The sequence below is a fragment of the Lithobates pipiens genome, unplaced genomic scaffold, assembly GCF_037356315.1.
Source record: "Lithobates pipiens isolate NorthernLeopardFrog02 unplaced genomic scaffold, aLitPip1_a1.2 Scaffold_23, whole genome shotgun sequence".
NCBI lineage: Eukaryota > Metazoa > Chordata > Amphibia > Anura > Ranidae > Lithobates > Lithobates pipiens.
In genome coordinates, this window is record NW_027507785.1 from 42926833 (window position 1) to 42945605 (window position 18773).

An 18773-nucleotide genomic window follows, 5' to 3' on the forward strand; every position below is an offset into this window, starting at 1 on the left:
TGTTCAATTAAGATTTCAGAAAAAACCTGGAAGCCGATTGGTTTCTATGCACAGCTGCACTAGATTCTGCACGCTCCAGTTTTAGTAAATTAACCCAATGTGTATATGGCTGCATACTGTGACTTCAATCGGGTTTTAAAGTTGAACTCTAGGTATGATTTTTACTGCATAGTTAAATTGTTCCAGCATGGACCAATGTTAGTACACATATCTCATACCTGAGTGATTGCTGTCAAAGCTGCAAACCACTGCTGTAGTTGGCATTAGTACAGTGATCGCTACAATCTTCCGAGTCATGTGCCGGCTTCACGTCTGCATACTAATCACAGGAGGTTGCTTGGCACTGCTGCCACTCATAGAACACTTTGTATTTTTTAAGGAATATAAGGCATTGTTTGATTGGACGAGGTGGATATCGTGACGTCACTGCACCCTCTCTCCAATCAGAACTAAAAAACAAACATTCTGTGATTGGCGGCAGTGCCAAGCAAGCAGCTTCTCTTCTGGATGGTAACCACAGGGTGTCGCTGTAGCTACCATCCAGAAGAGGATCCACTGGGCACAGGGTCTAGAAGATCACTAGCACTCTAGGAGCACCTACTACAGAGATTTGCAGCTTTCACACTCAGATATGAGATATGCATACTTACCTTGGTCAAAACTAGACCGCTCTTTAACCACTTGGGATCCGCGCTATTGCCAAATGACGGCATCAGCGCGGACCCACATTTCCGGGACTACGTCTATTGACGTCGTCCCGGATACGAGCGGCCTGCGCGCCCTGTGATCGGCGAGTCCGTGAGACTCGCCTGATCACCGATCCGTGCAAGGGGTCGATCCCGACCCCTTATCACGTGATCAGCTGTCAGCCAATGACAGCTGATCATGTGATAGAACGGAGCCGGTAATCGGCTATTATTCCTCCTCGCGCTGACAGCGCGAGGAGAGAAAAAAAAAGCCGATCACCGGCGGCCGTGATCGGGACATCAGTCCCGATCACGGCCAGCAATACAGCTGACCACCTGCCCCCTGCCAGTGCCCACCTGCCCACCGCCGTGCCATCCTGAATAAAAGTAAGTGCCCCCCATCAGTGCCCCCATCAGTGCCCATAGTGCCACCCACAATGCCACCCACAGTGCCACCCACAGTGCCATCCAGCAGTGCCACCAACAGTGCCACCCACAGTGCCCACAATCTGCCTCAAAGGTGCTGCGACCCAGTGCCGCCCATCAGTGCCCAGCAGTGCCCAGCAGTGCCGCCCATCAGTGCCCAGCAGTGCCACCTATCAGAGCCACCTATCAGTGCCACCTATCAGTGCCCATCAGTCCCATCTATCAGTGGTACCTATCAGTGCCCATCCGTGCCACCCATCCATGCCACTTATCCGTGCCACCCATCCATGCCATCTTATCTGTGCCCATCTTTGCCCATCAGTGCCGCCTTATCTGTGCCCATCGGTGCCGCCTTATCTGTGCCTATTAGTGCCGCCTTAACTATGCCTATCAGTGCCCACCAGTGCAGCCTATCAGTGCCCACCAATGCAGCCCATCAGTGCCCACCAATGCAGCCCATCAGTGCCCACCAATGCAGCCATCAGTGCCGCCTAATCAGCGCACTTCAATGAAGGAGAAAAATTACCCGTTTGCAAAATTTTATAACAAACTATTAAAACATGATTTTTTTTATTTTATTTTTTGCATCTTTTTTTGTTTGTTTAGCAAAAAATAAAACTCCGAGCTGTAACTAAATACCACCAAAAGAAAGCTCTATTTGTGGGAAAAAAATGATAAAAAATTCATTTGGGTACAGTGTTGTATGCCCGCGCAATTGTCATTTAAAGTGCATCAGCGCTGAAAGCTGAAAATTGGTCTGGGACTGAGGGGGGTTTAAGTGCCCAGTAAGCAAGTGGTTAAAGGAAACACGCCAGGAAAGAAATCTGCCATTGAGCATTTCCAGTATTTAACTTGGTGATCCAGAACATACATGTACATCAATCGCTCTACCTTGACTGACTTCACTGTTGCTCTGGGTTAGCCATCAACAGAAAAAGCACAGATGGCATCCTTTTGACAAATAAAAGAGTAGTGACGGATATGACAATATCATAACAGGTCCCCCTCTAATTAAAAGACGTATTTTGTCATGAGTTGGGTGTACCTCCAGAAACTTTATAAAGGCAGGACGGGCTTCCTTTGCCACTCTAACAGCATCCTTGGCGTTGAGGTAATTATCGATGTAAGCGGAGTAGATGCTGACCAGGATTTCCTTGGAAAACTGCAGAGAAAAAAAAGAGACTGGTTAGAATAAAATATTTGATTTTGATTTTTCAAATACATTTTTTTTTTTTTGATTTTCCATGTCTTACATATAGTTACATAGTAGACGAGGTTGAAAAAAGACACCAAGTCCATCAAGTGTGTGTGATTATATGTCAGTATTACATTGTATATCCCTGTATGTTGTGGTCCCCGCTAAGACCACCGCCTGTGGAAGGTAATTCCACATCCGTGCCGCTCTTACAGTAAAGAACCCTCTACGTTGCTTAAGGTTAAACCTCTTTTCTTCTAATTTTAATCAGTGGCCACGAGTCTTGTTAAACTCCCTTTGTGAAAAAGTTTTATCCCTATTGTGGGGTCACCAGTACGGTATTTGTATATTGAAATCATATCCCCTCTCAAGCGTCTCTTCTCCAGAGAGAATAAGTTCAGTGCTCGCAACCTTTCCTCATAACTAATAGCCTCCAGACCCTTTATTAGCTTTGTTGCCCTTCTTTGTACTTGCTCCATTTCCAGTACATCCTTCCTGAGGACTGGTGCCCAGAACTGGACAGCATACTCTAGGTGCGGCCGGACCAGAGTCTTGTAGAGTGGGAGAATTATCGTTTTATCTCTGGAGTTAATCCCCTTTTAAACGTATGCCAATATTATGTTTGCTTTGTTGGCAGAAACTTGGCATTGCATGCCATTGCTGAACCCCCAGGTCCTTTTCCATCCTAGATTCTCCCAGAGGTTCTCCCCGCCCCCCCCCCCCCCCCCCTGCGCGCGAGTATAGATTGCATTCATATTTTTGCCACCCAAATGCATTGTTTTACATTTTTCTATATTGAACCTCATTTTCCATGTAGTTGCCCAGACCATTAATTTGTTCAGATCTTTTTGCAAGGTTTCCACATCCTGCAGAGAAGTTATTGCCCTGCTTAGCTTAGTATCGTCGGCAAATACAGAGATTGAACTGTTAACCCCATCCTCCAGCACAGAATGCCGGGGTACCCCACTACCCAACCCGCGACCATTCCGAGTACTCCCCATTTATCACCACCCTCTGAACTCGCCCTTGTAGCCAGTTTTCAATCCATGTACTCACCCTATGGTCCATGCCAACGGATCTTATTTTGTACAGTAAATGTTTATGGGGAACTGTGTCAAATGCTTTTGCAAAATCCAGATACGCCACATCTACAGGCCTTCTTTATCTAGCTGGCAACTCACAACCTCATAGGAGGTTAATAGATTGGTTTGGCAAGAACGATTCTTCATGAATCCATGCTGATTACTGCTAATGATACCGTTCTGTAAGAAAAGTCAGCTGTCAGTGACAGTGACCATTCCACAGTAGCCCTCTGGTCTACGACCACTTTGTCATTGAAGGATAACTGTAAATGCATGTAAAGATTCTTATATGATATTTCAAATAACATCTAATGCTGCCAATATCAACCGGGGTTCCTCCAGAGGTTGCTAGGGATTCCTTAGCTGTGGCTGACTGAACTCTCATCTGATGGTGTCTGTTAAGTTCTGGGGGCAATATCACTTGGCTAAGCCAGTTGTATGACACTAGAAATCCATTTAACTGAGATGCCCAAAGTTTTTACAATATTGGACTGATGTTACCAAGGTGATAAACACTACTTATAAATGTCCAGATTCCTCCTGACCCTTTAATATATGCCTCCTTGGACGAAGAACTATATACTCCTCCAATATATATTGCATTAGCGCATCCCTTATATCTTGCTAGAAACTGATAGCTAGGTATTGGCTTTCTCCACACCCTGCAACTTGCCATAAATGGATAGAACAAGTGAATGACATCCTGATTAGAGAGAAAAATACTTACCAAAAGATGGAACTCTTCAAAGAAATATACTAATATTTGGGAAGTACTGGTTAGTTACTGGTTTAGGGTTTTCCCTTGAAGGTCAAAGGTCAAGTAATTGGGCATCAAAGGTCACTTTAAAGCCCCACACCCTCCATCCAAGTGTGCAGATGTCAAGTTAACTAACCCATGCTTCGTGCTCACCAAGTTAAGCCAAGTTAACCCATGACTAGGGTTGGGTTAGGGGTAGAATAGGGGTTAGGGTTTTCCCTTGGAGGTCAAAGGTCAGGAGGCTTGGCTTCAAAAGGTTAATGGTCAGGAAATTTGGTTAAAAAAAAAATAAAAATAAATAATATATATATATATATATATATATATATATATATATCTCATATATTGCTTATTGCAAGTTTAAAACTCTTAGGAATGGGTTTGTTGCCCCCCGTTGATATCTTTTAGTACATCTCTGGCCTCATGACTGTCTCGTGTATGTAGCTCCATTGGGTTCTCTTGGTGCATTTAACACTGGTGGGGCAGATGCGCAGGTTGCTATAGTGTTGGCGCAGTTGTGCGGGGTGGTACAGTGGTGGGGCAGATGAACGGGGGGGTACAGTGATCTAAGGTGTGGAATTGCAGGAATTGGGGCTGATCTGAGGCATGAGAGTGCAGGATGTTAATTTCTCACTACTAAAAAGTAGTTTACAGCATTTACTTTATAAAAAAGAATTTTCGTGATTGAGAATGTGACGTTTTTTTGGTTATAAAATCGTCACTTTCAATTTCTTTGAAAACATTTATTCGGCACACTGTGCTCAAAAAGTTTCCTACCCCTGACATAAAGGTATTAACACTTCAAAAAAGGACTCAACGTGAAGTAAAAGGTGGTGGGGTCAGGCAGCTTTACACGTGGTTGCGGCACAGTCCCATTTAGTAGAATAGGTTGCATTCAGTACTGCCCGTCAAACACAACAGGCAAGATCATTTTTGCGGCACCATGATGCAGAGCATACCCCCAACCACTGCCTTCACAGTTTAAGGGGGAGTATGGTTGGTTGGATGGAAAAAAAATTTGTGTGTTTTTACCGTACTCTAACCGCAAGTGTAAATAAGGCCAAAGAGTTTTTTGGGGACACTTTTTCCAGTGTCAGCTGTTTTATGGTGGCCATACACTAGATAAAATTAGCAAATCTGTCATTTGGACAGTTCGTTAGTTAACACCTATACATTTTTTAGTGCATTTTCAGTTTTGCAGAAACATACTACAGTCCATTTAATGAGACTCATGGTTTCCTATGGGTCATGTTCGCATTTTATGGAAATGGCCAGGGACTTTTTTCTGGTTCCATAGACTTCAACGGATCAAAAATGTGTATTGAAAAACACAAAATGCACCTGTAATATGTAAACTGCATCCTGCATAGGTGTGAACCGGGTCTTAATGGGCACAAATTGAAAATCGTTTGATGTTTTTGAGGCAAAAAAAGCAAAGGAAAAGTTTGGAAAACCTCTGCCGAACGCACAAAAAAATTAAAAGGTTTTAATGTGTTTGCCCGAACAGTTTGCACTAGGCATATGTGACAAAATAAATGAAAAAATAATTTATTTAGGTCTGTTGAGTGATTTATCGATCAAAATTCGGTCATTACATGATGGCAAAATCGTTTGCTCTCACGACTATGTGTTCATTTTTCGAAAAACACGTTCAAACAATTTTTCAACAAGTGTATGGCTAGCATAAGAGGGGAATTTCCTCACTTTGGAGAGATTTCCTTCTATTTACTAGACAAGAAGTGAAGTGAAATCTTTCACATGTGACACAGAAGGCAAATATAAAAAATAAATAAAAAAAAACACAAAAAAAAAAAAACCCTACGCTATCAAAAATGAAAAACGAAGAAGCATTATATATACACTTTAACCACTTCCGTTTCTGCACCCATCATAAAGCATTAGAGCAATTTTGGCTATGGGTCTACTGATTTGCTTCCCAGGGTGCACCACAAGATAAAGAAATATATTTACATGGAAGTTCCCTTCAGATCATCCTTTCAACTCATTAGATCTGCATTAACAAGTGCAACTTAAGCAAAACCATTTGGGGGCCTTTAGATGTTTAAGAGTTGGAGCCTATATCACTGCAGCGTGTGTCCACTCTGACATTACAGAGCTGCTCCATATTGTAGGAATCCACCCAACTGCCTGATTGACAGCTTGCTCCTGCTATCAGCGCTCAGCTGAAAATAAAGCCAGCTTCTCCTACCGGCTAGTCTAGTGAGCACTGGAGGGGAAGAGAGAAGACTGGTGACTGATAGTCAATGCTCTTCACTCAGAGAAGACCGATAACTAAGCGATCAGTGGTCATGTGATCAAGTGCTCAATCTTAGAACATGTAGGGGACAGCTGGTATGTATGGCTTTTTTTTAGTACCCAAAACTTCTCATTTAATTTGCATCTTTTATAACTGCCCAGAGTTCAGCTTTAACCTCACTTCCACATCCGAAGCCAGGCTTCAGCCACTCCATACACAGATGCAGTGTGCCTCACCCCCCCCCCCCCCCCCCCCCACACCGAACGCATTATTAACTCGCATGGAAAAAAATAAATGAGATAATTCAGAAAGTGTATCTCAATTTTCTGGCCCCGTGCGGCATTTAATCAGCTCTTTAATGTTAAGTTGTTAGAACATGGGAAGATCAGAAGCCGACCTTTCTCTATCGCATTTTATTTCATGCTGGATTTTCGGGGGTGCTATTTTTAGGCTTGGTGACGCAAGAAGAGTGAGGCGGCTTAAAGTCGAATGTAACTCGCTGTACCCTGTACATACTTCGCCTGTACAGAAGGTGGACAAAATAAATTAAATTAATGATTTAAAAAAAAGTGAAATATTTGAGAAGACTCTTTTGGCAAACAAATGGTGTGTACAGCACCAATTCTTCCAGCACTCAACAAGACAAAGCCAAGATTTTTTGGTGGGGGGAGGGTTAGAATAGGGTTGAGGCTAAGTTAGGGTTTAGTATATCTATGAGCTATTTTTTAATAGAGTAGGGATGGGCTAAAGTCCCTGTTAGATTATTTTTGTGCTCCAATGAGGACATTTCCCTTTCACATCCTGCCCCGAGATACAACAGGAATTTACAGGAGGATCTCCCCTTTTAGACAGCTATCCATGGAAAAGGTGTCCCCAATGGAGAATTTCTACCCACCACATGTTCTAGGGACAAGTGTAAATATTTCTACTTCCCCCAATAATTTTCTTTCTTGATGATAATGGTCCCCCGAATAAAGGGGTGAGTCTCCCTAATGGGGACACAGACCACAATATAAATTTGACTGGCCTAACTTTTACCCATTAATCCAAAACAAGAATAAAAGGTTTTAGTTAGGGTTACACTTCAAGTCGTAGGTTAGCAGGAAACTGTTATTTTCCTATGCTCTGTGGATACTGTTTGCTTTGCCCAAATGCTAGGCCCAAGAACTGTCACATGGGGGAAGGGTTGCCACCTCATCCCTTTAATCAAGGACACATATGACTTACACAGGTTCTGAGGCCAAGATAATCCAGATACCGTATATACTCGAGTATAGGCCGACCCGAATATAAGCCGAGGCCCCCAATTTACCCCCAAAAAAACTGGCAAACTTATTGACTCGTGTATAAGCCGAGGGTGAGACATGCCTGTCCATCCCTGTGTGTGTGTCCGTCCATCCCTGTGTGTCCGTCCATCCCTGTGTGTCCGTCCATCCCTGTGTGTCCGTCCATCCCTGTGTGTCCGTCCATCCATCCCTGTGTGTGTGTGTGTCCATCCATCCATCCATCCCTGTGTGTGTGTGTCTCCATCCATCCATCCCTGTGTGTGTGTGTCTCCATCCATCCATCCATCCATCCCTGTGTGTGTGTGTCTCCATCCATCCATCCATCCATCCCTGTGTGTGTCTCCATCCATGTGTGTGTGTGTGTGTGTGTGTGTGTGTGTGTGTGTGTGTGTGTGTGTGTGTGTGTGTGTGTGTGTGTGTGTGTGTGTGTGTGTGTGTCCAGCCTACCTTTGTCCCGAGCCTCCGTCCCGTGCCTTGCCTCCTTCCCGTGCCGTGCCTTGCCTCCTTGCATCCGTCCCGTGTCGTGCCTTGCCTTGCCCCCGTCCCGTGCCGTGCCGTGCCTTGCCTTGCCTCCGTCCCGTGCCCTCTTCGTCGGCGGCCATTGTAAAATTCAAAAGCTGCGCCGCCGCCTTCGCCTGTGATAGGCGGAACACTGAATTTCCCAGCAGCCTGTGTTCCGCCTATCACAGACGTCGTATCATCCTCGTCCGTAGTACGAGGATGATACGATGTCCGTGATAGGCGGAACACAGGCTGCTGGGAAATTCAGTGTTCCGCCTATCACAGGCGAAGGCGGAGCCGGAGGCGCGGCTTTTGAATAGAATGGCCGCTGTCTGTCTGCTCGACACGCTGATCGAGCGGGCAGACAGCGATGACTCGAGTATAAGCCGAGGGGGGCACTTTCAGCCTCAAAAAAGAGGCTGAAAATCTCGGCTTATACTCGAGTATATACGGTAAGTCACTGTTTTTAATTACCACATTAAATCAGCCACAGAACCTGTGCAATTAATATGTTTCCTGGATTAAAGGGATGAGTTGGCAACTCTTCATGGGGTGGTGGGGCAACTAAGCCCTGTGTAAGATTCAACCATATCAACTTGGAGCACAGGCTCACCTATATAACTGGTACTTAGGCACCCAGTACCATATAGAGGCAAAAAAAAGGAAGAGTCACATGCTGGCTATGTTCCTGTAACACAGACAGCACCAAGTTAAACGTCCCAAGGACCCACATGTGAACTATTGTGGAGAAGCAAATGAGTTGCCCTCTGTATAAAGGTTCGGACCAGCGAATGGGAGACTAAAGGCCTTTGGAAGAATACTAACCGGGCTGAAATCGGACCTCCGATTGTACTCAAAGCCAATTTGATTTCCACAGATGACTGTAGAAAAGAGAATTCTCCCAATCCTGTATTTCCGAGGATGCCATTTTCTGGCTTCACACCAAGCGATATAAGTCTTCCAGACCTTATGATAGATCTTCCTAGGGACAGCTTTTTTAGCATTCACTAGGGTAGACACCACTGATCCCGAGAAGCCACGGTCCTTTAACACCCTGGCTTCAATAGCCATGTTGTCGAATTTAGAGACTGTAAATTGGGGTGGAATATAGGACCTTGAGACAGTAGATCGTGGCAACGTGGAAGTGTCCATGGCTTGTCTATTGTCAGTCTCACAATCTCCAGGAATCAGTGCCTTCTGGGCCAGGCTGGTGCCACCAGAATGACTGGAACCCCCTCTCTCCGAATCCTGCACAAAAAATGTGGAAGGAGAGGGATCAGAGGGAAAGCATAAACCAGGGAGTACTGGCTCCATGGAACTACCAGAGCATCTGCTCCGATTGCCAGGGGATCTCTTGTCCGGGACACAAACTGCTGTAGCTTGTTGTTGAATCTGGATGCTAGTAGGTCAATCTCTGGCCATCCCCAACGCTGGCAAATTTCCCGGAACACCCCTGGGTGTAGGGACCATTACCCCGGGCACATCTGCTGATGGCTGAGATAATCTGCCTTCCAGTTCTCTACTCTCGGGATATGGACTGCCAATAGAATCATGTAGCTTTGTGTCCAATGATGTATGAAAAAGAAAGATTTATTTTTGCTGTCTGTCCTGCTAATGAGATTTCCCTTCACTTTATTATTACACAGTGTTTACATAGCTCCAACAGTTTGCACAGGACTTTACATTATAAAGAGGGACAGTACAGTTACAATATCATTCAAATGAAGAGGGTTAGGGGGGCCCTGCTCCTAAGAGTTTCCTTTGTTCATGGAAGGGAAGTAACAGGTTCTCTTTAATGCCCCCTTCCCCCAGAAGCATACTGACCTTTGCTTCACTCCCCCATTTTTCCAAAGGGGAGCCAAGGAAATATCCAAAAATTCTGGGATTGGAGCATGTGATTTTCTCCATGTGACTGTGCCTGGTGATTGGTCCAGCACTAAAACATAGAATAGGGAGGTGGTCCTCTGCTGTGTTACAACCAAACTTTCCACCCATGGTGGCTGAAAGCTGTGATTATCCCAGAGTGGGCATGTCACTGGGAATGAGACGGGCAGAAAAGCAATGGCAACCTCAGTGCCTATTTGGAACCCAGTCATCCAAGCAGGACTCTTCTAAGGTCAACCCTTATCTCTTGTGAGTCTCCTAGAACCATCCGATGTCCACCATGAAATGACTGGATCTCTACAATCAAGGAGCCATATGGGGTTGGTTTACTTAAAGTGGAGCATGGGAGGAGGAGACAAGGGAGCTAGAGAGCAGGAGGTCTTGGGGAGGAGTGGAGAGGAAGGTTTGGGTGATATATTGAGATAAGATTAGTGATGTAGCTTAGGGCAGAGTTGTAAATGGCTTTAGAGGTTTTTCCTTCCTGTCCCATGGGCAACAGAAGTCAGAGGGATTCTCCATGTGAGGGAAAATCCGCAGTCTTTCCTGGAACAGGTGCCCCTTTGGCAGATTCATCTCCAATTCTGGTGAAAAACACCAAATGTTAGATTTTCCATCTTTATGTTTCAGTGACTTTTATGGGCTAGCCTCCCTTCATCTCGGGCCATAGAAGTCTATGGGGCTGTAATGTACAGGCGTGGGCAGGACAGTGAAGACATGTACACTGAATGTAAGCAAACATTGGAGACCACAACCTTCAGATTGAGGTAAGTACGGAACATGTTAGGGACAAAAAGAATAAATACACTTGTTCTAGGAGTGAAATTATCCTTCAGGCTGGGTTCACATATGCAAATTGGATGCGGGTTTCTCCAATTCGCATAGCAGGAGATTATAACCGGCTCTCTATGGAGCCAGTTCGCACTTCTCCACAGCGGCTCCCATGCGAATTGCACAGGAGCCCTGTGTGTCTTTTGGTCTGTTTCAGGTCCGAATTCAGCCCAAAAGTCTGTCTTAAATCAGACCTGAAACTGTGAATGGAGAAGCACTGGACTCCTGCTCGGAGCCACTGAGTTCTCTAGTGTGAACCCAGCCTTATGTGTTAGGGAGGGGTTACAGAAATGCTTTTGCACTCCCGTGTACCACAGGAACAGGGCACCTAAGGCTCCTTGAACACAGGGCCATGCAGTCTATGTGCAGTGTGTACCACTTGGTGTTTAGTGTACCCGGGAGGGACAGGTGCATCGTTCCTACTCTGCTGCAGGCATCCTGTCAAAGTCAATGGAGAGGGAAGAAGGCTGCACAGAGTGGTACTCACATTTAAAACCCTGTGCACTCAGGGAGGAATGCACAGAGTGCAGGTCTTCTGCATCAATAAGTTTAGGTTGCTTTTCTTTGACAATTAAATTAAATGGAAATTAAATCTAGTTTAAAGTGGCTGTATAGTGTTTTTTTTTACTTTTACCTACAGGTAAGCCTATAATAAAAATAAAAATAAAAAAAAAAATCTCCTAAACCTGTATGGTTTAGGAGATATTCCCCTCGCAATGAACCGCTGACTGTAGTGGCGTATGCGCACAGGGGATTTTCGGCTGAAAGCCCGGCAGACGCCGGACCTTGCCAGGAAGAAATCTCCCGCACACATGCGCGGGAGTGACGATATCGCGGCTCCGGTCACTCACAGTGCCGAAGCCGGGATACCCGTAAGACACACCGAGGGAACATGTCAGCTCCCTCGGCATGGATCGGGTGAGACATCAGGGCCTCATTCTAAGGCAAGTATTTCATAATGAGCTAGTATGTGGTGTATACTAGCTCATTATGGCTTTTCACTTGCAGGTCTAAAAAAAAAAAAAATTATTGTCAGCGGGTTTACTCTCACTTTAATATTGGTGGTATTTACAGCCTGGCTACTTTTAGTATTTTAGAGTACCATTTTACAACCCTTTAACCCCTGAGGAACCTTTGAAATAATTTTCAGGTAATGGGGAAACCCCTGTTAAACCAATTAGTGGTCAGTGGGAAAAATGCCCCTTACATTGGAGGCCCATGGGAAAAATACAATGGTGGTCAGAATACCACTCTTATAGACAGCTAAAAAAAAAAAATCAGTTGTGTCATGCTGCCAAGTTGAGTAGGACCTAGAAATATGCAGCCACCATCAGAGGGGAGGTTCAAAGCCTCAAGCTTTTTTTACCTTAATGTATTCAATGTATTAAGGTAAAAAAAACCTCTGCAACAGGAGCCCCCCCCCCCTTATCCTTACCTGCGTCTGATCCGACCCAGCAACATGCACATTGGGTAGATTGAGGGCAGTGAGAACTGTTGGCCGTCCGGGGGGCCCCCGAGTCCTGCTGTCCATCAATGAATGCAGCAGCGGGGCTTGGGGGAGCGAGCCCGCACGAGGGCCCAATGGGAAGCGGCTTCCCGTGTGGGTACTGGACAGATAGGAGGAGCCAGGAACGCCTACAGAAAAGCCGAGAAGAGGAGGTTTGATCCGCTCTGTGTAATTTCATTGCAAAGAGCAGGTAAGTATAGAGAGCTTTGTTATTTAAAAAAAAATAAAAATCCTTTACAACTCCTAGCAATCTCGGGAGAAACCCTGGTCAGAATGGCTGTCTTAGAGCATCTATGTAGCCTTCGTTCTTTGAATACAAAACACAAATCTGCAATGGTATCCCCTATATTGGCATCTTTACAAGTTCCCCTTCATTTTGAAGAGATTAATTCACAATTCCAAACACAGCTGCATTGGTGAATCATCTCAGATAGATTGCCAGTTAGCTCTATTTTTCACCTAGAACACCATTCTCCTACTTGATCATTTTCTGAACTTTATTTCTTATGTTCAGCAGGGGTTTTCTTATTATAATGGTGAAGATTTTGGTTTGGTGGTGCCACAAATTTGCTAACGGGTATACTTATAAAGCGTTAAATCTGGCATTTAACAGGTGAATCCTCCTTGGTACAGTCTTTTAAAGCGATTGATTCACCACCAGTCAATGTCTGGTGAAAGTCGCATTAACTTTTCAGAAATCTGCCCCTAGGTGTTCACTTTGGTCCAATAAAAGTATTTCAAGCCACCAATCTTTGTTTTAGTTTTGGATAGAGTGGAGTCAAATTAAAACCCCTCCATGGTTTTCACTGCTATCTGGGTCTCTGTTCAAGAGATTTGCTACAAAGCATGAGTGTCAATGGGCCCTAACAGTATTATGAGTTGTGGTATTTCTAATAAAAAGGTAAATATGTTGAATACTGGCGGGTTGATCCTCTCCAAAATATAGAAAATTTAATTTGGTTAAGGCCTCTTTCCCACTTGTACGACTTCTCCTGCGACTTGGGACTGCAAAGTCACATGACAAGTCGTTCCCCATGATTTCCAATGACAACCACTCATATTAGTACGACTTCAAGTCGTGCCGACTTCAAAGTAGTCCCTGCACTACTTTGGTCTGACTTTAATGCAAGTTACACAGGCATTCCCTGAAAAAAACGCAGCAAAAAAATCGCGCAACTTTGAAGTCGCGGTAGTGTGAAAGGGGCCTTATAGTGTCACTAAACCCACATCATAACAAAAACCCATCAATAAATGGAAAATTACATGCTGTTCATGCTTAGTCACCATGAGATTTGTTTTCTGTATTCAGCAAAAGAACCTGGCTGATCCTGTTCTCCATCTTCACCTTCTGTTCATGTCCCAGATTCAGCTAGGGATTTTGCATTTGTGGTGGCAACTCTGCACATGCTCAGTTTTCAGCAAGTTTCTATGCTGAGCATTTTCACCCTATCACATCTGAGCAGACCATGTGACTATAGAGTCACACATGTTGACATATACACAGTGGTATATGACAGCCCACTCCATCCCTCCCCCTCCATGCCCACTAACCAGCTAAACACAATGGGAGCGGGATATTACACGTAGAATAATGGAAGCTTCACCTCCCTCTCATTCTAAAACACAGGCTGGAGGGTTGTGATACCGCATGTGACTGGCAGAAATCCGGCCACACAATGTTATTTTCACAAAATAATAAAGATTTACCCGTATTTATCGGCGTATAACACGCCCTTTCTCCCCCTTAAAATCAGGGGAAACCCGTGGGTGCGTGTTATACGCAGATCTCCCGTTGATTGTGAGCGGAGGAGCGAGCGCCGCCAAAATACACATAGCCGACTGTACTCGGTTGGCTCGGCTCCACTTACAGTCACGCCCAATGATGAGACATAAAAAAAGAAACTGGGCGCGACTGTGAGCGGAGCGGAGCCGAGTACACTCGGCTATGTGTATATTGGCGGTGGTCAGCTCCTCTCGGCTCTGCTCACAGTCACTTCCAGTCCTGCCATTGGACCTGTGTTATGTCCATCATAGGGTGGGACTGCGAGAGGAGCCAAGATACACAGGACCGGCTCTGTGTATCTCGGCGGCGCCATATTTAAATTGCAGCGACACTGACAAGGCTGCAGATGGACACTGGACAAGGCTGCAGATGGACACTGGACAAGGCTGCAGATGGACACTGGATAAGGCTGCATTGATGGGCATTTAAATGCAAGTTTTTTCCTTAAAGCGGGAGACCCACGAAAGTTTTTTTTTTAAAAAGTCAGCAGTTACAAATACTGCAGCTGCTGACTTTTATAATAAGGAGACTTACCTGTCCCAGGGTCCAGAGATGTCGGCACCTGAGACCGAACCGTCCCTCAGTCCTTGGATGCTGCCACCGTCATCTTCGCTATGGGAATCAGGAAATTAAGCCTTGCGGCTTCACTTTCCGGTTCCCTACTGTGCATGTGCGAGTCGCACAGAGCAATGTAAATGGTCCATGCTGTCTCTGGGACCCATGTGTGTCCCAGCAGACAGCGCGGCAGGACGGGAAGAGGCATAGACTCCCGCGGGAGTCTATGCCCAGAAGTGGGTGCAAATATCTGTCTTAGAATTCCGAAAAGCAGGAGGTTCAAGTTTTGTGTGAACCTCCGCTTTAAAATTCCCTCCTAAACTTGGGGTGCATGTTATACGCCGATAAATACGGTAATTTCAAATATAGATTTGTATGACAATTTAAAACAGTTTATTGAGATTATTTATTTTTACTCTTTATTAAAAAGGCTTTTTTTTTTAAATTGTGAACATGTGACCAACAGCAGAGGACTAGAAGCTCCTCCTGCTTATGTTTACCTGTAGACAGCCTGGGAAAGAGCTGTGGTCATGTGACAGCTGTATATTGATTAGGCAAAGGGTATTTAGATTATTTATTTTATTTTTTATTATTAAAATAATTACAGTGTGATCATCCCCATATAGAAACTGAAGGGTACAATGTAAATTAAAAAGTGTGTGTTTAGTATCATTTTAATAATGGTGGTAGGGGCCCATTCGAGCGATCTGTGCCCTGGACCCGCTCACAGCCCAGCTATCTTTAATATCTTAGAGTGTTCATGGAATGTATAATAGTCACTCTGAAGATCTTCAGAAGTTCCATATAAATGTTTAACCCACCAAAGTGATCAATAAATCAGAGGTGTTTCATTATCCAGTCCGATAGCATGTTCTGCAGAATACCATATCAAAGCGGTAATTAGATGAAGAAAATACTTTTCGTGAAGCTGCTTGGTGGATCACAGGATTTTTTTTTTTTCTCTAGTAGAAATCCTAAAGACCCCAACATGGTAATATAGCATGTACAATTAAAGGCTGTCTAAACCCAAGAAAAATAATGTAATACATTTCAGCTTACAGGTGTGTTTTTTTTCCCTTCTGTTCACCTGATAATTCTGCCAGTGACACTTCTTGTCTTAGGGCGATGACACTCACACTTTACACCAGGGGTCTCAAACTGGCGGCTCTCCAGCTGTTGTGAAACTACAAGTCCCATGATGCAAGGCAAGGATGACCATTACAAGCATGACTCCCACAGGCAGAGGCATGATGGGACTTGTAGTTTCGCAACAGCTGGAGGGCCACCAGTTTGAGATCCCTGCTCTACATTGTATCTAGGGAGGAGCAGCATTGTCCCCCTATGTGTCACCCAAGGCTACGATGCTGATTTGGACTGCAGAACACCTCCCCTTTCCAATGACATAAGAAAGAGAGAAGTTACATGGTAGGTAAGGCTGAATAAAGACAATAAGTCCATCCAGTTCAACCTGTGTAGGTGCACGTGTCAGTATAAATTATTTCCCATATCCCTGTATGTTGTGTTCTTTAAAGGTTCTGAAATCTCAGCCAGGAGTCTCCAAACTGTGGCCCTTTGCTAGCCTTTATTCGGCCCTTGGGCACTATTCCTCCAACAATGGGCCACTATTTCTTCCACTGATACCAATGGTGGGATACTATTCCTCCTCCTAAGAGGCGCTACTCCTCCTATTGACCACCAACCCCAAGGCCATATTTATTCTTACCGATGTCGGGCCCGGGACATTTCCCCCCCCCCCCCCCCCCCCCCGCTAGCCAGAATCCGGTCCTTCTAAGGCCTGAAGGACAATAAACTGGCCCTTTGTTTGAAAAGTTTGGAGACCCCTGATCTAGGCCAAAGGGATTGGTGTCAGATACTTATTCTCACTATATCTAGGGTACAATACTACAAAATCAAGAGGATCCAGTCTAGGAACCAGGAACATGTCAACATTTCTTCTTGCTTGGTTGAAGCTCGGCTTTAACAAGGTTTCTATGAAAAAATGAATGCCAAAATCCCACCGTAACCATTTTTGGAGGGTGAGAAAGGCAGAGAACCTTGGGGAGATTTTCATCTGGCCTTCTGTCCTGGTGACCACACAGAAAGTGAGGAGATCCCCTAGGCAGGGACAGAGAAGAAACTAACACCTTACTTAAATATTACTGTGTGTGCCAAGGTTGTTCCCTTTTATGGAAAAAAACTGGGACGTTTTACAGGTGCTTTAGCTGTAAAAAAAAAAAGCACCTGTAAAGCGTTTGAAAGAAGCCGCAACTGCAATCCCAATGTAAAAGCCCGAGTGCTTTCACACTGAGGCGCTGTGCTGGCAGGGCGTCCAAAAAAGTCCTGCAAGCATCTTCCTTGCAGCGCTTTTGGAGCGGTGAATACACCGCTCCTAAAGCGCCCCTTCCCATTGAAATCAATGGGAAGCGCCTGCAAAATGCCTGAAAAGCGCTTTTAACCCTTTATTTGGCCACTAGCAGGGGTTAAAAGTGCCCCAATAGTGCTCGAAAAACGCTGGTAAAGCTCTACTAGTTTAAGCGGCGATTTACGAATTTTTTTCGGGCGCTGACATTGTGAAAGGGCTCTTAAAGCACTCGGGCTTTCACATTGGGATTGCAGATGAGGCTTCTTTCAAGCACTTCACAGACGCTTTTTTTAACGCTAAAGCGCCTGAAAACCGCCCCAGTGTGAAAGGGGTCTAATAATCTCTATCTTACTATGAATATTGGCAATGCGTCCCATTATTACTAGCCAGGTGGCAGGTTTGTGCTGACAGTGGAGAGGTTTTTCCCACTTCCCGACTCTGTGGTCACAAAGATACTAAGAGAAAATCTCCCCAATGGCTACAGAAAGCATTAGAACCTGGCACTTGCAAAGCTTCCCCACGTTGTCCAAAAGAAAAGAAAACAATAGTTTGGGCTTAGGATGTGCTGCATGATATATCATATATATATATATATATATATATATATATATATATATATCATGATATATCTAAGATTTGAGTCAGATGTGAGCCCTTATCTGAAATCAGCTATGGTGAGCTTGACTGATTGTCCAGTACTGCCATAGATACCCAGAAATGAATGAAAGTATCTATGGTGACAACTCTCCCAACAACCATCTCACCACAGCCGATTGCCGAAAAGAGCTTATTCTTCACATACAGTAGTCATCAGCTGTCCAAAGGGCATTAAAAAGGAACTGCTCACATCATTTGTAATAAAAACATCTTTGCCATTCTAAAACTTCCCTCCAACCACTTTGCATATTACTTTATATACATTTTGATTCTGTACTTGCCAAATATACTGCAGAAATTAGCTGTGGGCAGCTGAAGCTGCTGCTTGATCGCTTCCTGGATTTACACCAACACACGGAAGCATATACACATATACAGACAGACACACTCACACCACTGCTTGCCTGCACATTTCTCCTCTCTCGATGAATACACATGGATCGCTGCAGTTTCCCCATCTCTGCCTTCATCTAGCCCCCTCCAGCTCTGCAGCTCTCCTTGGCTCTCGTGTGACTCATCCCTCCTCCACTCCCCTGTCCTGCCCACCCCCTTGTTGGCAAACGTTCACGTGAGTGAGAGAGAGAGAGCTGTGCATGAGGTCATAAGCCTAGGCTAATTATCAGACAAGAAAGAGGAAGTGGGCTGTATAAGGTACTTACTGGCAGAAAAAAAAAAAGTTTTACTATCCAAAGTTAACCACTTGCCGTGTGCCACATGCTCACGCACATTTACTGCGGCAGGCTGGCTCTCCTGCACGAACCGATGTACCTGTGCGTCTGCCCATGCAAGGAGGATAGTAGACGACCCACGATCGCAGTGTACAGAGGCAGAACGGGGAACTGTCTATGTAAACAAGGGGATTCCCCGTTCTGCCTAATGACAGGTCAGAGATTTACTGTTCCCAGTGATCTGTCATGTCCCAGTGAGCCCATCCTCCCTACAGTACAGTTAGCACACACCCAGGGAACACACTTAACCCCTTGATTGCCCCCTAGTGTTAACCCATT

At 44.9% G+C, this 18773-nt stretch overlaps 1 protein-coding gene across 2 annotated transcripts in view; it reads right to left on the bottom strand.

Annotated features, from left to right (window-relative positions):
• ARHGEF17 (Rho guanine nucleotide exchange factor 17) overlaps positions 1 to 18773 on the bottom strand; it is a 363821-nt gene that overhangs the window by 91181 nt on the left and 253867 nt on the right. For both annotated transcript variants that reach the window (XM_077451476.1, XM_077451475.1), the window contains exon 5: positions 2158 to 2274. In XM_077451476.1, the coding sequence (XP_077307602.1) occupies positions 2158 to 2274 (117 nt within the window). The remainder of the gene's footprint in view (positions 1 to 2157; positions 2275 to 18773) is intronic.